This window comes from Centruroides sculpturatus, unplaced genomic scaffold (genome assembly GCF_000671375.1).
Source record: "Centruroides sculpturatus isolate CEXI.00-Female unplaced genomic scaffold, Cexi_2.0 scaffold541, whole genome shotgun sequence".
In the NCBI taxonomy this organism is placed as follows: Eukaryota; Metazoa; Arthropoda; class Arachnida; order Scorpiones; family Buthidae; genus Centruroides; species Centruroides sculpturatus.
In genome coordinates, this window is record NW_019384809.1 from 176,466 (window position 1) to 201,642 (window position 25,177).

Below are 25,177 nucleotides of genomic sequence, written 5' to 3' on the forward strand. Positions count from 1 at the left end.
ACAGAGTTAAGTTGGCAACGCGTCATTTAGGGCGGACAATGTCTGTCTTGTTCAACTGTAAAGTTGAATTAATTTACATTTTAAAAGTTAAATAATAGTTTGAAAGTGTTTCGAAGAAACTAGGAGTTTTTCTTTTTTTAATTCTTTTCGCCCTGTGAGCACTAAAAGGGCCTCTTTTTGCAAGCCCATTATGGGTTCGGCCAGGCCCTCAATGGGGTTGCCGGGTGGTGAGGGACGGGGCCCGACATATCCAAACATACCACCCCCGAAAAATTCCTGGGGATTTTTCGACCCGATCGGATTCGAGCCTGGGTCCCCCAGAGCAGTAGGCTGCTAGCTTGACCGCTCGGCCATCCGGCCGCTAAACTAGGAGTTCAAGCACCATAAAGAGTAAAAGAAGAAATGATAGTTTGGAAGTTTGTTTGGCGGTAAGTAATGTAAATTGTTTTTGTAAATGGTATTTTGACGTCTGACTCGAACTCTGATAGGGCAGTGAAAATTCGGTAAGATTTACCCTCCGAATGAGGGGTGGCGACCTCCCCAAAGTGTAGACCGCCCCTGTGGGAACAAAAAATGTCTAATAAACCATACCCCTACGCGCGACCTTTCACGAAATACAGACATAATATATTTGCACAGAAGAGTAGCCAAATGATAACATTTTTTGTTGAGATGGAATACGATAAGCAATTAAATATTTGCATTGCTGAACTAGCTGCCGTATACCATACGGTAATGCTGCCTAATGCATCAAACATAGTTATAGTAGTTTTGATTGTGGAATGAAACTATACACTAAACTATTCAAAGATTCATCGCTTTCCAAACAAATCCACTGTAGAAGAACAAAAACATAATGGAAAACATTTTGGATCCAAAAGTATTTGAATTCGTTTTGAATGATATTAAGCAAGATGAGAGAAATTTTCGATATTTTTCAATTTTAACAGATGTTTCGAATAGGGGCAACAACAAGCTTTTTCCTTTGATTGTCACTTATTTTATTCCAGAGCATGGTATAAAACATAAAGTTTTAGATTTTTACACTGACGATTACGAGTCGTCCGAAACGAAATCTAACAAAATAACAGAGTGTCTAAAAGAGAATGGCTTTCCAATCGAATATGTTACATCTTATTCAGCCGACAATGCCTCAGTTAATTATGGAAAGAACAATTCTGTTTTTCAAAAATTATGTAAGTTAAATGCGTATAAAAGGCGAATTGTTTATATCATGTTATTCACAATGCAGCTAAGTTTGCTTGCAAAAAATTACCACCAGAATTTGATATAGGAACACTTGTGAATAAAAAAAAATATTCTGAATTTTCATTTAATAATTTTAATTCAAAATAACAATTTAGAAAAACTTCGAAATGAGGAGTTATCAACAAAAAAATATGGGTGTCTATTTTTAAAACCCTTTATGTGACCGAAATCAAACAAATTGTTGGTAAAGTTCTAAGTATAAGCGTACGGTACCTGTAAGCAATGCATTTGTGGAAAGAATTTTTTCTGTAATGGAATCTGCTTGGAGAAATGATAGAAGTAGAATGAGAGTGGAACTCGTTAAAGCAGAGTTAGGCATTCGAATTAATTTCGATATGAGCTGCAAAGCTTTTCATTCTTATTTCTTTCAACATGACAAAAAAAAATTATTGCAAGCAGCAAAATCAGAAATAAAATGTAATTTTAAGAAATAAGAAGCATTACAATTACATATACTATATAAAATAATGTTAGACTGTTAGCTGTGTATAAGTATATATATATATATATATATATATAGGGGAAGGTGGTGCAAGATGGGGCCATGAGGTAAGACGGGAACGTCTGTTTATTCGTGGTTAACGCGCTTTCATCTAGGTCTTATTTGGGGAACTAAATGTCAACCTCAAAAGTGATGACGGGACGAGAGAACGTCCGAATCGCTGTCTTTGTTTGAAAGTAAGACAGTTTTCCCGTTTCGGCAATACTTCGTCTAATTTTACTCGTGATTCACTCGTTTTCAAAAAAGCAATTGAATCACAAATAATTGCATGCAGTCGTCCCAAGCAGATATATTATATATATATATATATATATAGGGGAAGGTGGTGCAAGATGGGGCCATGAGGTAAGACGGGAACGTCTGTTTATTCGTGGTTAACGCGCTTTCATCTAGGTCTTATTTGGGGAACTAAATGTCAACCTCAAAAGTGATGACGGGACGAGAGAACGTCCGAATCGCTGTCTTTGTTTGAAAGTAAGACAGTTTTCCCGTTTCGGCAATACTTCGTCTAATTTTACGCCCGCTACAAAGTTTCTACAAAATAAGTATTATTGCGAACTTTTACATTATCTTTTAAATGAAGATATTATGGTATTCGAAGTAACCTTTAAGATTGAAATTGTTTAGTTTTGAAATAAAGTTGACTCGTGTTTGCAGTCGGTATGAAAAGGGCACGTTGGGGCAAGATGGGGTACCCCGTCTTGCCCAAAGTTGGTCACGAATTCTGCCGCCGGCTAGAGGCACTGAAATATAGTGCAGCGAACTAGTTTTAAATTCGTTGTCATTGATAATTCTATATCATCTTTTCGAATATATAAAATAATAATTTTAAAAATTATATTTTTTTAGAAAATGAAATATTTTACTTTTAAATCATATCTAACTGTAATAAATTTATACAGTATATATACTGTATTACTTTATTATTTATGTTTTAACGTTTTATTTTATTTATGAAAACATTTTTAAAATTTAAATACTGTCTTAACGAGAAATAAAACGTGAGATAATAATCGAAATAAATTTTTTTTTTCACGAAATAAATATCGTCTGCTTACAAAATAGCGAAACTGAGCATGCGCGAAGTGACTATCGTCTGGTAAAGTAAATACGAGTAAGTTGAAACTTTTATATTTATTTATTCGGAAAATAATAATAAATGTAGCCGTTGTGATAATTAAAATGATGACAAATTAAAATGTGACAAATTAAAACGGTTAAACGACAGTTTAACCGTTTTAATTTGTCCTTCTTGTACATAAAAATAATATTCCCATCTTACCCCAAGGGTGGGGCAAGATGGCGCATTTACATATAATTTTAAAATATTAAATTTTCTTGTTTTTAAAAACATTTTTCAAAAATTAAATTTTATATTATATATTACCAAATGTCGTAGTTGCCGAGAATAAAAAAAATTATTGTTCTCATTAAACTGGTTGCCATCTTATGGCTTTTCAAACCTTAACGTCCTCGTCCTGCCCCACCTTCCCCTATATATATGACAATATAATTGTTTAATAAATAAAATATTGTGACCTTTTTTTTTCGTTTTTGGGGCAATCCTCCAGGCGAGTAGTTGGCAAATGTTGGCAATCCTAGTCTCTCACCACCCAGCCGCCCATTGTGGCCTGCCGAATACGCAATGAGCTTACTAAAAAAAAACACTTAATTATTTCCCACATGGCGGAAACAGTTAGGAAAACACAAAAAACAAAAACCCATAGATCAATTCCTGAAGTTTTTCGACCGTTCAAATTCTATCCAGGGTCTCGAGTTTGGTAGGCTGACACTTTAACCTATTCGGTCAGTCGGCCCGCTATTACTTCTGAAATACATAAAAAGGCCATCTTTGTGCCCATAAAAATTGTTATTGTTTGTACTCTCATTACTCGTAAATATTAAAACAAATCATTCAGAGGAAAAACTCGCGAGTGAGAATAGAATTTTTGTTTTCCGAAGGATTGAATTGGATTACATTGATGAGATGAGGTAACGCAACACATGGGTAGTCTGTCTTCTCGTGGGAAATTCCTATCGGAAACTGGTTCGTATTTGAGTTGTTAGACACGCGAAGAAAACCAGGAAAAGTCTCAGCTATCATTCACTTTGTGAATATCGGAACTGCCCACAATCTTCGTACAGAGTTAAGTTGGCAACGCGTCATTTAGGGCGGACAATGTCTGTCTTGTTCAACTGTAAAGTTGAATTAATTTACATTTTAAAAGTTAAATAATAGTTTGAAAGTGTTTCGAAGAAACTAGGAGTTTTTCTTTTTTTAATTCTTTTCGCCCTGTGAGCACTAAAAGGGCCTCTTTTTGCAAGCCCATTATGGGTTCGGCCAGGCCCTCAATGGGGTTGCCGGGTGGTGAGGGACGGGGCCCGACATATCCAAACATACCACCCCCGAAAAATTCCTGGGGATTTTTCGACCCGATCGGATTCGAGCCTGGGTCCCCCAGAGCAGTAGGCTGCTAGCTTGACCGCTCGGCCATCCGGCCGCTAAACTAGGAGTTCAAGCACCATAAAGAGTAAAAGAAGAAATGATAGTTTGGAAGTTTGTTTGGCGGTAAGTAATGTAAATTGTTTTTGTAAATGGTATTTTGACGTCTGACTCGAACTCTGATAGGGCAGTGAAAATTCGGTAAGATTTACCCTCCGAANGTATTTATATACCGTATAATACCATAAGTATACCGTATTTTTCTACAAAAGAACATGGTATTTATTCAACTTAAGCGCATGGTTATTCCACTCCATTATGTCTACGTAGATTTTTTTTTTGTTATTTTACTACGTATGAACAATGCAAACATCAGAACAAATTATTTATTGAGCGTGGTATGAATAAATTATCGATTTAAATAGCAAACATGTTAATGTTGAAGAGCGGACAATTTCTAAAAGAATCGCCATGAAAGCAAACTTGAAACTTTTAGTATTGATCTTAAAACTGTTTGTGAAGACAATGCACTAAAGGTGTTATGTTATCAGCGTTTGGTCAACAAGCAAACAATTCTACTGTACTGTAATTGAGTTTTATGTTAACCTATCCAATTTCGAAATTTCTCTCCGTTGCGTGTCGCCCCGGGTTGAAGTTTTGTCGATGCCTAACGAAAATTTTCCGTTTTTGAAAAAAATAATCTTGGTTATTGTATCGTCCGAAATTATTTTTTTTTATCTTGCACAAACAATATATATATATTAATAAATATAAGAAAACAAAGTGCCAAATTGCATCTCCTGACATGTACTGTACTCCTTCGTACTGTACCTCTAAGATAGTAACACAGCAGGCAGTACGATTTTATAAACAAGATACAGTCTTGTCGATATTTTATTATTATATGAATATTAAAAATAAATTCGTACATAATAATTACTAAATGAAATGAGAAAATACAAAAATTAATTTTAAAAAATTTAATCCTTGAAGAGGTGTACAAGTTGGCCCTCTAGCGACCATGGCCAGAAGATTATACTGTATTTGGAAAAGAGTTTTGATTTGAAGCTACTTTTTAAAACATTTACACAAAGAATTAAAAACGATTTAAAATATGTAAAAAGATATATTTAAAAAAATAGTGAAATTGAATATATATTTTATTTAAAAAAAATCAATATTGGGAGTAGATTACTTAAGCTGATTTCTCACTTCTGCCATCTATCGACAAGAAAATAAAATTCTACATTCTCATTTGTTTGTAGAAAATACTGTATTTTAATTTACATTGGAAAATTTTATAAAACAATTTTTTTTTTTTTTGTTTCGGATATCGAATATAAATTATTATTATTATTATTATTATTTATAAAATCAAAAAATTGTAAATTAATTTCTAAAAAATTTTTAGCGGGTGATAATTCTTAAAACGTACAGTACGAGGGACCCGGGTTTCAGAGCTTCTCTCTGGTTATGCTACACAAGATATTATTAAGAGTATGTCTAATAGACTTGATAGACGACTAATATATTGAAGTATTGGTTAAAGTCTAATATATTGAATTTGTGTTCTGTATGCAACTGTGGAAGAAAGAAAAAAAAAATGATAAACTCAGGAAAATCAGGATACAATTTACTTACAAGCCAGAAAAACACAATACAACGATAAATATATATATATAAGGAGAGTCCATTAAGTTTAGTAAAAGGTTCACATTTTTCTCCTATTGTAGTATACAAATTTTTCTAATATTACACTACAAATAATTTGTTATGGGGGGTAAAAAACTTTATTTGTATCACATATTTTTCAATTATATGGATCAACTTCATCTTTGTCAGATACTTTCTTTATCTACAGATTTTGCCAATGAGATTTATCATTATCTTTTTCTCTCCGACAAGTCTCATCTAATTCGTTTCTAAGAATAACATTCATTTGCATATTCGACATCTTTCCTAATTTACTTTCGGGATTCTCGTTAATACTTTATTCGATATTCATCTCGTTTATCGTTTCTTTATTTAGATTAAATTTTTTTATCTTGAATATTTCTCTGTAGTTTTCATTATTATTATTACTTTAGCGATTGTTCCCGATGTTCTCGTCTCACTAAATCATTTCATTGTAGTCCCTAATAAGCACAGTTTAGACGTAAAATTGAACAAAATTCTGTACGAAATAAATGAAATTTTTACTATTTTTAATATACAATTAAAGAAAGAATGCAAGCTAAATTAATATCGATGGTTCAAAAGTGTTTTGTTTAGTATTTTCTAGGCAAACTTGTGAATACGAATCGTACACTTTAACGTTTTTTTTTCCTTTACAAAATTGATAAAGTTTGTATTATTTACAAATTTATAAGTACTGTAGTAAAGTATTTAAATAAGATAGTAGCTTAGTCTTTCTATTTCTATTGGACCGTCCTATATTTATACGTCAATGAATATCCTTCATCTTAATCATTTAATTTGCACATACAAATCTTACTTGTACAGTATATTTTCTTCAGTTTTTAGGTAATAGCAACTAGATTATTATATCAATACATTTATGTTTGTATAAAATTAATAGCAAGTCAGTAGATTCGGTTCCTATAATCCAGATCTCAGTCCTCCCTCTTCCTTTTCTTATGAAGTTTCTTTATTGTTTATTTTCCATTATATTTGGTATTCGACTCTATCCAATACAAAAGAAGATTTTAACATTATTTATGATCTCCCTTTTCTATAATTTTTTTTGAAAAATTACTATTATATATTTGTTCCACATTGTCTTTAATGCTTTCTGATAGATTAGTAGATTTATTATCACATTTTTGCCTTGTGTTTAATCAATAAATGTGCGATTTGTCGACAAATTTTTATTTAATTATAACATATACGTATTAATTTCTATGGTAAATCTATAATAATTGTTGAAACTTTCCAAATCTATCCAACGTTAATATAGAATTTTTTTTTATTTCAACACAAAGGTCTTGAACCACTCTACCTGCTTATTTTCCATGATAAATATTGATAAATCTTGACACAAGATTACTGTAACTACAAAGCTCTTGTTTTTTTGCTATTATATTTACCTTACAAAGACTTTTCCCCGATGATAGATTTGTTTCTGAGAATTCCTATACTTTAGATATTCCAGTATTGCATACTCCGAGAGCAAGTTATAAATATTTTATATTTAATATAACGGAAAAATTGATGTGTTTCGAGGAAACTAATCTCGTCCGTAGTAGTATGGATAAAAACCACATGGTACTGCAGATTAGAGTTGCAAGTCCTTGTAATTCATTAATTAGTTTTAATGTAGAATATATCCTGAAGAATGCAAGTAATATAATTAACCGATAACTATATATTCTACAATAATTTGCCATTAATACCTTTTGTTGTCATTTAATTAATTGTCTTCATTCGATTTTCGTTTATTCCTTGTTTATTCCTTTCTAATCTAATTTTTTTTGTTTTAATATTGAAAAATAAATACTGCTTGATAACAGAATAAATTACATCTTTATTTAAAGATAAATGAATGACTATAGAGCTTATATAAAATAAATAAACTCTTATTCTCTTCTTACCTGTTCTATAAAGTAGACCATTCATCAGCTCACTTTTTACCTGTGTTTAAATTCAATTTTGAACTTCGCGCGTTAATAAATTTACATAAATTTGAATTTTAAATATTCGAAATGTTGGTATATTTTTCTAAATTTTAAAGCTTTTAAACATTTTGAGATGTGAAAATTTACACGAAATATCGAGTATTTTTTCCATAATAGTTCTATACAAATCGAGAATCTAGTAATTAAAATCCTCGAGATGATACTTACGTTCTTTTAATTTAATTAATTAAATAGACGTCGAGGATTTAAAAAAATAGACTTAATTGTTGTTATTTTACGAATACGAGTCCGAATGAGGCGATAACCTATGCCATTACGTGAGATTTCACGAGCAAACAAGAGGGAAAACACGTACTACAGTACAGGCCTCTCTCCCTCCCTCGTCTATCGATCCCGAGCCATGCGGTCAGTTCTCACGCGGCGGAGTCCGGATAAACAGACAATTACAATATCGGACCAAGCACAAATGGCAAGGAGACAATCGAGCACACGTAAATTCCTTTTTATTGGTGGTTCTATTAGACACAGAGTAGATAAGAACGGATACAACATTCAACGTCGTTAACAAATAGGATCCATTCCAGTGGTTCTATCTTCGGACAAACAAACATCGATGCGCTAAAAACGATAGATATGGCATTTTTGGCAGTAGTAACTATTTCTCTGGTTCCTAACGTTATACAAAAATATATGCGGAAAGTGGGTGGGCGTTTCTATCTTCATCTCTCCTCCTCATCGCCCAAATGATCGAAGAATAAACCGAGTCTCCGGGCAAATGATTCGTACCTGATATGTTTAACCGTCTCTGGGTTAAAGTTTTCTTTTGGTCTTTTACAAATAACTTTATAAAATCTCTTTAAATTATAACGAGAATAATTTAAGATTCCAACAACAACAACAACTTGGCGTCGGACTTGATGGAGCGCCTTTGGTTCTTCTCATTATCTCTCCCTACTTTTAATAATTACATACCAGACGGGATTCGAAACCCTCTAACTCCCTACCGACGGAAGTTCGGGGTCGATATATAAAAAAGATAAAGATCGTCTTCTCCTCTTCTCTATATTTTCTAAAAAGTAATAAAGACTCTCGAGATCCGCGCTTCCTCTGATTATCACCCTACCGATATCGACTTTTAAGGCCTCACCTATAAATATCTAATTATCTAATTATATATATAATATTCACATATATATATATATACATTAACACATACGTACATTTATACAGATTACGTGTGTGTATATAGCACGGCTCTACAAAATCAACTGGAACATCAACTTTGAACATTCAACACGTTCTAGGGGCACGCGGGGCCCATATATCTTTAATATGTTAAATATTCGTGTAACGATACGATAGTTTGGTGTTCGATTCTTCGGGATAAAACGTTGGGATGGGCCCGAAGCCGCGTATCACTACTTTATTGCTAAGAAGGGGCGCCTTCAGCGGGATACACCGAGCTAATTTTGGATAGACCTTTAAAAACAGAAAACAAACGAAAACACGCCGATTAAAAGTGTTACTACGGTGTCCCTGACGACGATTTTCCCCGTGATTACTACATTATTTAAATTTTTTAACATCCATCCGACAAAATAATGTTAGAAAACAATTTCTATACAGATTGTCCCGTTATTATTTTTTTTATGAAAAGAAGCACCCAAAATATAATGTATTCTTCGCGCTCTTCCAACGTGTTCGGCTATTATTACGGTTTAAAGAGTGCGATTTCTTCTCGTAAGGTGACTAACGTGGATTAATCTCGCTTTCGGGTGTTCCCTTCCTGAAGATGATTACCGGAAGGGATGCAACTCTTCTTCTTCGCCCCTTCCCCCGAAAACGAGTTTGTTTTTCTTTTATCGAAGCGGGCTACGAGACGGAAAGGGCACTCGATGGGTCGTCGAACTACCTCTAAAGGCTAAAACTAGATGATACGTTTCACAAATTGGTAGTGAATTCGGCCTTGACAGGTCCGTTCCGGAAGTCTCCGTTTACCGCGGGTGATTCCATCTCTACCTCTTCCCCGCTTAAGTTGAGAGCGGGATTGACCCGGCCGTTCATCTCCGATTGATACTTGCGAACGGCCGCTGCGTTAAGAACCGTCATCTCTCCCTCTTGAGGCTCCTGTACCTTCTCTACGTCGTCGGGAATATTAACAATGCAGTGGAAAATGTCGAACTTGGCATCCAATCTTCCGGCCTCGAACAACCATTTAAATAACTTTGATACGGACAGTAGCGTGCAGAAACTAACTATCATGGAAAGCGTCCGAAAAGGGAATAACTGACCGTTCACTTCCGAGTAGAAAGGATAACGAATGATGGCAGGGAGGCCGATGATATCTTCTCCTCCCAGCCCTCTCATCAATAAGCCCACTATATAGGCGGCTAGTGAGCCGTAAGTATTACAGTATTTTTTTAAGTAGACGGTGCACACCAGCTGAGGGAAAAGGATAACGTAGACCAAATCTGAAGACAGATACCATAGGCCGTAGATGGACTTGACGGTCAAGGCCATGGCCGTGGCCAACACCCCGACGAACAAGATGGCCACTCTCATCACCCAGATAACTTCTCTTTCGGAGGCCTGCAAAGAAACTCTCGTTAATCCGCTGATATTATTGAAACTTTTTTTTTATTTTATTGAACGAAAGGCGCGATCCGGTTCTTTAGTAAATTTGCATCTTTTTCTTTGTTTTGTTGAATAGAGAATAAGATTCTAGTACTTTTTTAAATCGAATTTTTAACACGATCGATTGGGAAAGGATATAATTCTTTTCAAATTTTAGGAGAGATAATGGGAAAATTCTCTGTATACTTTATTATTCGCACGTTAACGTAAGGAAAATATTAAAGTGAAAGGAAGGAGGAAAGCAATTTCTGTACTCCTTCTACAAATGAAAAAAATGATTTACAGTATAAGAATTTAATAAGCAGTATTTTTATAATAAACACCGTGTGAGGAACCGCATCTCCTATTATTCGCTTAGAAATTTCCTTATTCATTATATGTTTCGTACAAAACAATATTTGTAATAGCCAAGAAAACAATAACGTAATCCAAAATTCTATGTAGTAAACTATATCTGTCTGTATTCGTTACGATTACATTATTCTAAACTATAACCATAATTCTTTGGGTCGTAACCTTATGTACAAAGAGCATAGGTGAAAAGTTTTATATATGGATAATGTATTAAAAAACTATGCTACAAGAATTAATATTCCGTTTCCATAATGAAATTCAGAGAAAATCTTATCAAATTTTCATCCCTCCTTCCTTCCAAACATAACTTACCGAACGCGACTTGTTGTAGTGTAAGCGAAATATATTGCTTGCCCATTGGAAGGGTCCGTTTTTCTCTCCCCGAATAAAGAGGATTGAAATGAACCATCGATTGGGATCTACTTAAAATTTTGAGCTAACCCTCTAAAGGAAGTCCTCTCGTTTCCACGGAAACGGAATGAGTTTCTGTAGGCCTACTTTCGGAAGTGTCAAAATTTCTTTCGCGATTGACAGACATTCCTTGTTGTCAGCTTTCTTCTTTGGAAAAGAATAAGCTGCGAGAGCTGCTTGATGGACGAAGCAGGTAAAAAATTTTATTCTAACTTCCTGGCAAGACGAAACACCGGATCGCCCGTTTCTGTAAAGAGAGACACAAGTTTTGATGAAGATAAAATGAAGCCCGAGTCATACTCACGTTTTGTCTAAATATTAGTTTGTATATGTTTCTAGCAAACATGGAACTAGCGCTTAGAATAGAGGAATCGGAAGAGGACATGACTGCGGCTGAAACGGCTCCGAGACCGATAAAAGATACAAATGCGGGGGTTAAGTATTGAAGAACCATGGGTAAGACCAGGGGTGTCTCTTCCTCCGTTAGTGGTAAACGACCGCGATACGCAGTCTCGTTCCAAGCTGTAAGAGAAGAAGAGAAAAACAGAAAAACTAAGCATCAAAGATACTAACGTATTATATAAATAACATCGAAGTGTTACCCGCAGCTTTGGCCACAGCTCCGATGATCATAGGAGGAACAGCCATGATGATGCAACCCAAAGCGGCAACGTACGATAAAATCTGGGCTCTGAAGGCACTCTTCGAAGACAAAACTCTCTGGAAGTATACCTGTAAACAAAATGGACATTCAAAACAAAATGCCTCAATAGAAATGTTGCATATATTTTTAAACAATTTAGAAGAAACAGAAGGTTATCGTTCTGTTATTATTAATATATAGGTTTTTGACCTCGTCCCTGCTTGTTCTATAGTTAAATTCGAGTCCTAAAATAGTTATTTTTTTTGTGGTTTTCGTGACGGAGTTGAGAATTCGACAGCTGTCGAGGTAATTGGCTCGGAAGAATAACTAATGAGTTGGAACAACAATGAATCGAGGACACGTTTTATTGGTCGAATGTCGTCATCGCACCTGCTTCTTCTCAGGACGCTACTTTCCATGGATCAAAATTCGAATGCTAATGGCAGGTCCTTTCTATTTGTTGAGTAAATATCCTCTCGTCTTTCTCGAAAGCTTTCTAAAATAATCTTTTTTCAATTTTATCCATGTTAACATTTGCTAATAAAATGCACTAAAAGGTTTTCTACGTCTCTATGGCTTATTATTATACGGAATTGAAAACGATATTGATATAACAAGATATCATTTTTCGTAACTAAAACAGTATTATGATATAATTTGCTCTTTTAGAATGATAAAACCGAATCAATTTTTCATTAGAATTGTTTGGATTTCTGAGGAAAAGATCTGGAAAAATGGACATAGATGATATCACCTGCCATGGTATCCCTCCAAGAATAAGAAGCAATCCATAGTCTATATATTGGCCAGCGAAAGAAGGCTCTACTTCTCCTATCCAGTTATTATCTTCCAAGGAAAGACTTCCCACTGCCGAACTAGTCAAGCTGAACGGGATACACAACCACTGAAAACATAAACAATAATTAGATCTACAGTTCTATGCAGGAAAAGAAAAAAAATTACTCTTCTTATATAAAAAGAATGAAAGTGTTTGATTTGTAATCTCAGTACACTCTTGGTATTGTAAGTCGCGACTCTTTTAATATGATGTAAAGAAGAGCAAAGAGCAGAGCGCCGATCACATTTCCACTTACCAGACCGATGAAAATACAGAAGAGTTGTATGACATCAGTATAAGCCACCGAATATAGACCCCCAAACAAGGTGTAGAAAAGCGCGATGCAAGCGGAGACGATGATGGAGGTGTTATTATCCAAGTCGATGATAACACTGACTGTTGCTCCTGAGAAGTAAAAAAGAAATTTAATAAATTTTTTTTTAATAAATAGAAAAAAAAGAAAATTAAAAAGACCTACCTAATGCAGCCAATATGGCCGCCGACCAAAACACTTCACCGCAGAGGGCGGGAATGAAGAGGAGTCCACCCATTCTTCCTCCGAACAGGTCTTGGAACGGGTCCAGCATGGTGACGTAACCTTGTTCTCTCATCTTGTTGGCGAAGAAAAGACCACCTACAGCAACAATCGATGCGACTTGAAAAATTAACTTTGCTTTGAATACTAAGCGTGTTGTAATTCCATCGAGTTAGCCTCGGTTGGATCTACCATCGATTTTAAATAGCAGAAACGAGAGCCCACAACACGATTAACAAGTTACCATGGTTAATTTTAAATGGCTTCACTAAAGTACCAAATGGTACGATAGTTCGGATGGCTCTACTCTCATTACGAGCATGGGTAATCTTCATGGTCATATAGATTGCACGAAGGGTAACGACGTAAGTTTTAGTTACTACTAACAATTGATATTATTACACTTACCGATAACCAAACTCATGGCATATCCAAAGGGAGCTTGACACCAAACTAATCCGCTGTTGTAGATGACCTCGGCAGTTCCGTTGATGTACCCACCTCCTACCCAGGTAGCTGCAACAGAAGGAAAAGATTGTCAGAGGAAACGGTGACTCGGAAACAATCGTCACTTGTACTGTACAGTACCATCGATATGCTAATCACTTCATTTGAATTTATCGATTGTGATTCTTTACTTGAGCAGGACCATCTCTCGTCTCTTTCTATCCTCGCATTTCTTACTAACAAAAATCTTCATCACGAAGAAAGAGTCAAAAAGCAATAAAGTCGGAAACGAGATTTTTTTTTTTTTGTTTTAGTTGGAAGAGAGTTACGCGATTTTCTCAAAGTATATACCAAAAATCGATTTACGCAAGATGCTAAGGAAGGCGTGGCGTAAAACAACTTACCTGTCATGGTAAAAATTCCGACGAACATTCCTATATTCCTCCCGGCTAGCATCACTTCCTCGCTCTCTAGATCATCGGCTCCCGTTTTCTTCTTCCTTCCTGCCCAGATGCCCACCAGTAGAATCAAGACATAGAAAAATATGACAGACACCACGCCGGGGATGTTGACTGTCATGGTGTGTATCTCTGTACTGCTCTGGTAAGTACTGACACCTGGAGAGTAAGAACAACGCGTCAATGCTTTGCCTTCCAATTTCTCCTTTACTTCTACATCTAACTATTCTTTATCACGTTTTTTACCGATTTTTTTCTCATCGATCGATCTCTCGTGTTTAAAAATTAAATATATTGCCGACGACTCTATTTCGTCACGTGATGATATTCGTTAAATGGCATCGCAGCCGCAGGGTACCTTTCTCCTCTACAATGACTAATACCAAGAAAATTTCGGAACCCATAATCAAAAGTTATCCACGTTTATCCGAATTGCAACACGTGATCGAAGCTAATTATTTTGACCAATCTAAACACGGTGCACCCAAACGGGATGAAGTAGAAGCCACTTTGGGGGCTTCCACCGAACGTGAAATAGCCTAATCAGGCGAGGGTCGAGGACAAATTGTCCATGAACGGGTAGTTATCTAGCAGGGGTGGACGACTTCTCATTTGCATGACAAGGGAGGAGCTTATGTTAAGCCGGCTCGTTATACACGTTTTCCAGAGAGATAATCAATGCAGATAAAGGATTCGAATGCAAATTCCGATCTTCCGCATTATCCTCTTGTTAAAATTCCTACCTCTTATTTAAAGAATTGATTATCGAGTGAGGAGTGCGGCAGTACGAATGAGTAGAAGGGATAATAGAGTCGTTTCATTATCTGTGCTGTTTGCCCAGTCCTGATGGCCTATAAAAAGAAGTGGTAACTCTATCGAGTAAGCAGAAGGTATTTTGGTGTGTCCCTTGCTCTTGTGTTAAAGATGACAACGCATCTAAATATAAAAAAAAAGAACGTTTCGAATCTAACGGAAGTGGACTTCTTTCTTTGAGAACATTCAAAAGAAAGAAAAAGGATGCAATTCTTCAGTTTTCTCGTTGAAATTTATCGATTCTTGCGCAGTGGTCTCTGAATAAATGTTTATTTTACTAAACAAAGTCTTATTTACGGTTCATTCCTCCGGATTTTCGACGTCCCGAAGGATGAATCTCCACGCGACATCCGAATAAAAATGCAAATGCAAGAAATTGATGGAGATTTTTTTCCTTCTCACAGTTTTTCCTTCAATTACTAAGATATATTTCGTTCATTGTTATTAAGAAGTAGTTTCGTTAAGTGTGTTTATAGAATGAATAAAAGAGAACTTTGTCGTTGTGAAAGTAGTTCATGAAATAATCATCCAGTTGAATTTTTTAAAGAACATAAATGATAATCCTACTCATAGATATAACGACATAGAAGAAATGTACTGTACTTGGCTGTTAACAGACACAAAACTTTTTTTTTCTTTTATCAATCAATAGGTTTTTGTTATCACAACGTTCTATTTCTTAATGGAAGTATTTAGATTAATTTTAGTATTATTTTCGTTATCTGTTAGTGAATACCTTGAATGGTTATTAGCTTCAATAAATGGCACTCTAAATTTTGTGTTTAAACCAAAGAAACAATGAGCACATAATAGTTGGGTCTAGCTAAGAAAATAAAATGTATTTAAAGATTTTTCAATTTAAAATCTTAAACGTTTATTTTAAATTTTATTATACTGTATTGCTGTTTTATATTAGAACGTAGAGCGTTTATTTCTGCATCCAAGCACAAAGAATCAAATTCATGCGAAGAATCAAGCTACTACTTTGCTGTACTGTACATTGTTAAATCATACCATAAATTGTAAAGTATAGATTCAGTTTCGATTTATGATCTATTTTTCTCTTTAAATATACACTAGAATCATTTAAACATTAGTTAACTAAGTAAAAATTTATAAATCTTATATGTTTAAATCGTCATTAGATATTTTATTATTATCTACTGAGCATTAAGAGGAGATACGCAAGAGAATGCTTTTCTTAATCATTCATTCTAGCACACCAGAATAATTCAGATTGACAGGAGGTGTTCTGTACCGTATCATAAAATTAGAAGGCAATTTTCCATGACACGACTGCCTATGTCGAGCTTTTTTTCCTCTTATAATTAATATAGTTAGCGTCAATTTAATCAGAGCGATATCGATTGACCAGAAAGAAAAATTATCCAACGTCAAAATCATGCTTAGAATTGTATAGCGGTAGAAAAAGGCTTTAAAAAAAAAAATAATATAAAATCTTCATCCAGTCGAAGCAATTGGAAAGAGTGCAGACGTAATTGTCATTCTATATGTACTGTACTGTACTTTTCGGCAATTGAACAAATGTGAATCATCGATAGTTGCTATCCATGAGGGAACCATTCTTCGAATGGTTTCTAGACTTCTATCGTTCCTTAATATCGCAATCTTTTTTAAGAATAGTTTGATGGGAAATCTTATTACATGTATTTGTCATCTTCTTTCAACTCTAATAGAAACGTAACTTAAACCATACCCCACACATTTACCTCAAATCGAATTTTCTGCCCATTTTAGTCACCAAATCTAGAGAAATGTGGGAAACATGGTAATGAATCCCATTCATTTTTCTTCTAATTATAGTCCTGGATTGTTTCCCACTCCTTCCCATCTTTACAACCGTTGAGAGGAGAAACACCGGATGACTCCATCTGATAAGATATTGTGAAAGTCCGTGACTGGGTCCCGATAAACCCAGACCGCATCTAGCCTTGTTCCAGGTAGTCCCAAGGGTCGTGTCCTCTTGTCGGGACTGACTACCGAACAGAAATCTCATTATCGGGAGCTGCACTCCGGGGAGCATCCGTAGGAAGATTTCGAACAAAAACTATTAATTACAGAAGAGCGTCTGTCATTATATCCGGGATTAACTCTTCAAGTAAACGTCTTTCTTCGCTTTCCATTTTGGTTAAAGCATCATCATCATCATCATCATCATCATCATCATCATCATCATCATCATCATTTGTATCGCATGAATTACTATATGAAAATTACACTTTAAAATTCAGTCGACTGTCTGTTCAATTGAGAAATTTTGTTAATTATAGCATAATGAAATGGAATTAGTAAACTAATTATTTATTTATTATTAAAAATTCCCATTGGAAGATAATTAAAATATTTATATCTTAAGATGTTTATGTTAGATGACATTCTGCCATCACCAAATTTATTTATAAAATATAAATTATACTCTAATAATATACTTTTATTCCTAAATATTTTATGCAAGATGGACATTTGTCTCGAATTTCAAACTATAAAATAAAATTTTGGTTTATAATATATTTTTTTTAATATAAAAGAATAAATTTGATTCCATTGTTAAAATGTTTTAAAAAAAATACGTTTTCCTCGTTGAAAATTTTCCAGGTAAAACAAAAAGACAACACCCTGTGACGTAGAAAGCACCTGTTCCTGTCACACGTTCTGTCTTTCAGAAAGATGGATCCTTCTTTTGCTCGATAATTATAAATATATTTCAGCTATTTTCGTCATTTCACAACTTATTCCAGGATATTAAAAAGTATACGTTAAAGCACTTAATTCGAAAATATTCTATTAGTTTTTAATATTAAAAAAATATATATATATATGTAGAATTAGAAGTTTTATACTTGTAATATTTAAATAGAAGATACGGTTAGTTGAATATCGTGGAAAGATTTTGTTGCTGATAAATCTAAAAATTGGAAAGATGTTTTCTTTATTCTTTCTTGTACTATTCGCTAGACGTGAAGTTGGAGTTGTTTAGAAGGCTTAAATAAGCTATGTAGTTGTCGAAAGTGTATTTTGACAGAAGAGAGGGGAACAGGATTTGGCGGGAGATGTGACAAGCGACTATTTCATTAATCGCTTCATTGAAATTCTGCAGGAATCGCGGCAGATGTAGAAAGTGGCGAGCCTACTTTAAGCCCCTAATTCGATTACCTTCGATCACGTATACACCCAAAAGGGCAGTAAATTCTCTTTTTCCAATCACAACATGATGTAGAGGTGGATTCATTAATGTTTTTACGAAAATTACTCTAAAATATGTAAATCTACGTAAAGTGAAAATTGTAGTAGTTTTGTAGGATAAATTTGGTAGAGGTTTTAAGATGCCAGCGATATATTGAATATGTCTATCAAGCGGAGATTGGATAACGTACGTGTTTTGGCTCCTGTAAATGTGTCTTTGCCTCGTTACAGTTGATAGAGCGGAGAAGCCACAACAAAGGGGCAGGTTGGCGCAATAGTCGCGTGTGTATCGGTCAATATTTGCAGGATGTTAAAAATTCATGACTCCCGAAGCATGGTAGGAGATGGAATGGTGGGAAATCAAATTAGTGTCCCTCTCCCTAACGATGCTGTGTTTGTATTGGGCTAAGTGTCTGCCATCGACCAGTTTTGCTTAAGGTTTTGCCCCTCATGTCCCCTGCCAATTGTTATTCCGACCGCGTCTGATTTCTCTCAGGAACATGGCTTTTTATTTGAAACATATTCTCTTCCTCCTCTCTCTTCCTGCTCTTCCTCTGCCACCAATTATTCTTCGCCCTCGTTCTAACCCAAAAAGAAAAGAGGAAAAAAAATTCATCCTAGTTTACTTAAAGTATCGTTCTCCCAAGGTAAAAAGTGGAACCATTTTTAATCATTCTTAAAATATTATACCATAGAAATATCCCTCATATTGTCTATCAAATGATAGATATACCCATATAAAAACTAAATTTATACTGAGTTCTATCAATGAATAAATTTTCTATATTTAGAGAATAAAGATTGCATCTTATAAATTTATATTGTTGTCAAAAATAGTAAATTTATCTATGATTTGTGGAGTTAACATTATCGTTTTTTTCCATTTTCTTATTGCTTATTTTTTAATATTATTCTTTATTGATATTGCACTATATTTAAAAAGGTATATTCGAACAGATGAGGGATTATCTTTTATCTCGTCCACTCATATCTGACGTAATCACGTCATTACGTCATTACCAGCGGCCTGTCATCAGAAGGATCCATCCTAATACATGATAACATCCAGAGCGTGAGCGGGATAATAAGGAATGTTTATTATCTAGATAGGGATGCATCTCGGTTGATCCCGTTTTCGGATCTACAAATTCAATTTATATTCTTCTCACTTCTCCGAAAATCAGGAAATGGACGTTGTTAATGAGCAGTTTTGACCAGTCGACATCTGGATATTCTCACATCTACATTAAAATATTTCGAGAAAGATAATTTTAATTTACGAATTATTTTTAGAGAAATTTAATGGAAATAAAATAGGAAAAATGATTTCTTTCTTAAACGCATTTTTAAAATTTATAATTATTAAAATTACAAATCGATAAAGTAAGAAGTACAAATAATTTAGGAACGAAAGAGAAGAGAACTTTGCTTCAATCACAATACACAATTTATATAAAGATAACTTAGAAAACGTTTCTAACAATATTCATAATGTAATTTAAGAAATTTATCCTTTACAGTCTACGAATAGAATCTAAAAATTGTACGATAAATCTTAGAAGTCAATAATGAAGATGTCAAACCATCGAAGAGTGATGAGATCTCATGGTTTTTTTGATAATTCATTAATATTCAGATCCGCCTACAACACACTACTATAATAAAGGATCTTTGAATCTTACACCAAAGAAGTCATCCTCTTCTTCCTCCACGATTTTTCCAATTTTCTTTATTCAAAAATATTCTAAAAATATCCACTTAAATATAATTTCTTTTCTTCCACTACATGAAAAAAAAATACTGTTGGTAGATACGAGAATGAAACCAATCGATGTAATGCTAGAAGCGGTATGTTTCGTACAATAACAACGTTACTAATGTTTGCTCGATGAAAACTATAATAAGAAATGTTAAATATAGAGGAAGATCTTTCAATTTCAGAAAAAGTGATGCTTTTTCTTTTGTTTTTTTTAAATTTTATCAACTTAAATGATTTTCGAGATGAAGACAAATGAAGAAATGCGAAATGACAATTCGTGGGTAAGATGTGGTAAGAATTGGAATGAGCTGGACTAGTAGAGGAGGGTTAGTCCTCCTCAAACAAGATTTACTTGATCGATGGTCTGTTGGTATCGTTTAGACACGCGCTCCACTTTAAACTCCTATCCACTTTCCTTTAAAACGTTATAGAAGGGAAGTGTAGCCAATTACGGGAATTAACACTTTTGATTTTATAGAATTATGTCTTTTTTTCTGTCCGAATTGTTTATATTTAAAAATTTGGCATTAAGAAAACCTTCTTCCATTATATTTTTAGCTCTAATATATAATTAAAACTCAAAGAAGTTTTAAGTGTATCGTTTTTTTTAAACACGAAAGTAGACCTTTACAGCAGGAAAGAGAATTATAAATCTTTACTAGAATTATAAGCTATAACGTTTTGTAGATGAAATAGTAAACAAACCAGATAGAGAAAGATATATTTTCTATCTCGAAAGGAAAACAAATCACAAATCAAATGTCATGGATTCGAATTCCATTTGGATTTATATATATATATTTCCTCTAAATTTGTTTGTTTCTTAAAAAGACGTGCATTTTATAAATCATGGATATATATTTAATTTTATATAGAAATAATTCGAATTTACCATTCACTTAAGAGATTTTTATCCTTTAAATTATTATAAATCTTTTTGTGTTAATTGTAAATAACTGAAGCAATTAATATTAATATAAATGATGATTTCAAACACGGTAGAAGATGCTGGACCAGGAATAAACGGAGATTTTTTAATGTGATAATGTTTTTTCATATATAAAAGTCCCTTTTTTATAGTATAGAAATATATATAAACTTCACAGTTTAGTAGTGTTGATCATCAGAATTTAAATAGATGGAAATTTTCTCGAATGCTAAATATATTTCTTGTATAAATTAATTCCGGAAGAAAGAAAAATGTCTAAAAAAATAATTTTTATCACCTCTTCGGAGAAGAAGAATCCTCTGAGGGAGGAGAATTTATCCAATTTACAATTCCGAATAATCTTCTTTGAATTTTAAATTCTCGCTCTTATTTTTATATAAAGAAGAGCGAAAGCTTCGTAACAAGTTGGAAATTTCTCTCTGATAGACGAAAATTATTTTTGATTATTAAATTTAATAGGAAAAATATAAAAGAAAATAAAGATTAATGGCTAATGTCTAATGCAGTTGCCAGTTAGTTGAAATGCAAATTGCAATTAAAACATTCTCCTCGTCTTTAAAGATGTAAAGAAAAATGTTCATCTTCATCTGCATTTAGAATATTGTCGAGAGAGAAAGAGTGGATATTTACCTTAAAGAATTTCCAAAGTTTTAGGTGGAAAAGTTTTAAATTTTAAACATTTTTGGACTCTCCACACGTAAAATATTTAAGTTGGAAAATTGCTGTTTGGTACGAAGTACAGTAACCGTCCTGGATCAATTTTTGATAGGTAAATAATTAATGATTCTTCGAATAAACCGTGTATAGTAAACGTGACTCAATAGAGTTGTACGGTATTTGCCACTAGTCCAGCTACAAAGTCTTTGCTATTTTTTCTCTTTACACAAGAATATGCTTTATTTTACAGTATTTTATGCCATTCTTTATATACTAAGACTAGTTATATTTACTTTAATTAATTTTATTCCTTTATTTCTGAGAGTGCATTATTTTAGTATTTGAAAATTTGATCAATTGTTAAAAAAGGGTATTTTTCTGTCAACAATTACTATTTGAATGCGATATCTTACGCTCTTACGTCAATCTGATGTCATTTATATTCTCTCTCTTTGCAAAAATGAAAGAGTGACGTCAGATTGACGTAAAAGTATACACTACTTCAATTAAATCTTATAAGTGAAAGAATGTCAAGTCGGCTTTTATAATATAATTATTAAGGTAAATGCTTTTATAATTTACATTATTTTAATTACAGGCGCTTATTAATAAATACGATAGATAGAATAACCTGACCTATTGTCTTAAATGTTCTGAAAGGAAATAGGGGAGAAAAAGAAATAATTTATAACTATCGAAAGAACTGCAAAATGATCTTATCTGCTTCAAAAACTTTTGATAAAGAAAAAGAAGAGTATTTTAATTTAATAAAACAATATGATAGAAGAGTAATATGTATGCATTAGAGTGGATAATAGGGTAATTAATATTCTGTCAAATTGAATGAAACCAAAATCAATGCTACCTCAAAATAGCAAATCGATGTTTAATGAAAGACAAGAAAAAAAAAACAAATTCATCTGGCAACCGATATTGTTTAGTAACTGTAAAGAAACTGTGGGTGGTGTTGTTTTGTTGGCTTGTTTATCAGTTATCACACAGTTAAATTCAAAAAAAGGGGTGAGAATTTCTTTCTCAATTATTCTATGCTTCCTTGATGAAATTGTTATTTGTTAGAATAAAGATTTAAAAAGAATTGTGATTCAGTTTTCCTTAAAAACTATATTTCTTAGTCTAATAAAGAAAAGATGGACGTTTTTAATTCTTTAAGCTTAAGTCAATTTACTAAGAAAATGGAATGACAATATAGTTACGAATTTTTCTACGATTGTTTTTCTAGAAGTTAGTTAAAAATTTTCGTTAATAAAGTCCTCTAATTAGAAGCTATCTCATAATATTTCAATTGAAATTCTCAAGAGTCTTGTAGTGTTACTTTTTTTTCTTATAATTTCGATATACACAATTTAATTAAATTGATTCTAATCTCTAAACTACGTTAAATAAAGAAAATTTAAATGATATTTTTAGGGTTTTCTTAAATAGAATTTTCATAATATTGAAGACAAAAATTCATTTGTTGTAAACCAATAAAAGTTTAGTTTTTCTTCCTGAAACAATGGCCTATTTTCATGTTTAAAGTCTCGAAAATATATTCATTTATAAGTAGATTCATTGTATAGAAGGATTTTTCCCCGAAAACTATTTTACTTCAAGAATTAAATGAAGCTTAAATAACATCTAATCGTGATATTGTGATGAAAACTAATGTTATATACTCGAGAAGAAGGAGAAATATTTAAATATCTAAAACAACACTTGTGTGATATTTTTGGCTCCTCTCTCTCTGTAATCATAAAATATTCAGTGCGATTTTATGGCAGTAGATGTAATTATCGTTCCATCCTTCTGTTATTCCGGGATGAACCCCCTTCGTTGACCGACTCATCGGAGTGGAAAAATAAAGGAAAAAGAGCAAAATGACCGGAAGGGGAATTGCGTAATGAGGAAACGAACAAATTACATTTTTACTCTTTATAAGGTTTGAAAGATGTCGAAGTAGAAAAGAAGATTGTTTATAGTACGAGATGAAGAAGAGGGAGAAAAGAGTGGAAAGTGTCCGAGGTAATGTATAGGGAGGGTGAAGACCAGTCGAGAGAGGGGCAGGAAGGAAGGAAGCGGATTGGAAATCGAACGGTCCGCATTGCAGACTCTTTGTCGACTGTTGTGTGTACATCCGGCCTCTGCATCTGCCTTCAACCTCCCGATACCTGTCTTTCTTCGTTTTCTTCCACCCCCGTATCGCGAGTTTCATTAAATGTGCCAAACTTCATAAATTATTCGAACTAAATAGCAAAGAGAGCGATCAAGACTTTGCAAAACTTTCTTGCCTTTATCCCAACGATGTTAAATTCAAAACTAGGAAAAGTCATCCGAAAAAGGAATTAAAATGCTCCCACTTGACCGGGTATCTTCTCTCGGATTAAAAGATTCTTTCTGTCAAAATTTCATTAAAGTCGGATTATTTTTGAAATTTACTGGATACGATTTTAAATTAATCGTTAAAATTTCGTTTGATTTCATTTCTAATGACGAAAAGATGAAACGAGAGAAGACACAAAGAAAAATCTAATTATTAATTCACGATATCGTCTCGAGTACATTTTATATGACAGGTTCGGCTATAATCCTTTACTATAGACAAAATTTTAGTTTCCGTTCCATTTTAGATAACCTTAATACAGAGAAATTCTAAGTTCTAACTCTTAGTAATCCCGAAAAGCAATTTTTCACGGTATGGGAAACTATCTATTGTCTATAGACGCAAATTAGAAAATAAGAAATAGTTCTAAATCTTAAGATTATTCGGAAAGGTTCTTGGAATTAGTCCAAATTAAACATCTTATTGCACATTTGTATTTACTTGACAAGATGCAACTATAAGACAAAGATGTGGACGAAGATGTAGATAAGATGTAGACGAGATGCAACTATTATTATTATTAGAATTTACTTGGAAGATATCCTTATAGCTCTCACGTTCATTTCTAACAAGTTAAGGCCACATTCATCTTAATTCCTTTCGTTTAAGTAAATCTACTATAAGAGAAAAGTCTCCGAGACAAGATATCTAAATTTGGAATTTTGGCATGGAAGATTGCTTTAATTTTATGATAATAAGTAATCTGTTTATAAAATAGGACTCTTTACAAAACTAGACAAAAATATCGAAGAGTCTTCAGTGAAAATACTCTGCAAGTAGAATATAACCCTACTGTATAGAACGAATTCTTATATCTTACAAGATTCTCCTCAAGAGATAAGAATTGTCGATTGAAGTACACAGAAAGAATCTACAGAAAGTTGAAAATCTATCCCAGAGGAAACTCAAGAATTGTGTTCGTTGCGGGTTGTTGTTCTAAACAAACAAAACGAAGAGGATCAAGAGAGAATCAACTCATATTCTGAGTGGAAAACTTTGTAAAATGAAAATAAACGTAATAATCTAATATAAATCTTTCTTAAATAATATTTTTATGGATTTTTGAATTAAAAAAATATTTGCAAGAAATTTAACCGATGACAAACGAGAAGTTTAAAAGTTCAAAGTTCAAATAAGTTAATTCCGATGTTTTCTTTTTACTTGGATAGATGACATTAAAGAAACCAATAAATGGTTTAACAATTAAAAACATTGTACTTTTCTAATCTACATAAAAACGCTCAAA

General features: G+C 33.4%; 1 protein-coding gene across 4 annotated transcripts in view; it reads right to left on the minus strand.

The window, feature by feature from the left end:
- Positions 1-5,546: 5,546 nt before the first annotated feature.
- Positions 5,547-25,177, minus strand: part of LOC111629755 (high-affinity choline transporter 1-like) — a 31,523-nt gene continuing 11,892 nt past the window's right edge. For all 4 annotated transcript variants that reach the window (XM_023373664.1, XM_023373662.1, XM_023373663.1 and 1 more), the window contains exons 2-9: positions 14,116-14,328; positions 13,673-13,780; positions 13,208-13,363; positions 12,986-13,134; positions 12,646-12,795; positions 11,851-11,980; positions 11,553-11,770; positions 5,547-10,438 (exon numbers count right to left, since the gene is read on the minus strand). In XM_023373664.1, the coding sequence (XP_023229432.1) occupies positions 9,791-10,438; positions 11,553-11,770; positions 11,851-11,980; positions 12,646-12,795; positions 12,986-13,134; positions 13,208-13,363; positions 13,673-13,780; positions 14,116-14,290 (1,734 nt within the window). In that variant the 5' untranslated portion in view covers positions 14,291-14,328 and the 3' untranslated portion in view covers positions 5,547-9,790. The remainder of the gene's footprint in view (positions 10,439-11,552; positions 11,771-11,850; positions 11,981-12,645; positions 12,796-12,985; positions 13,135-13,207; positions 13,364-13,672; positions 13,781-14,115; positions 14,329-25,177) is intronic.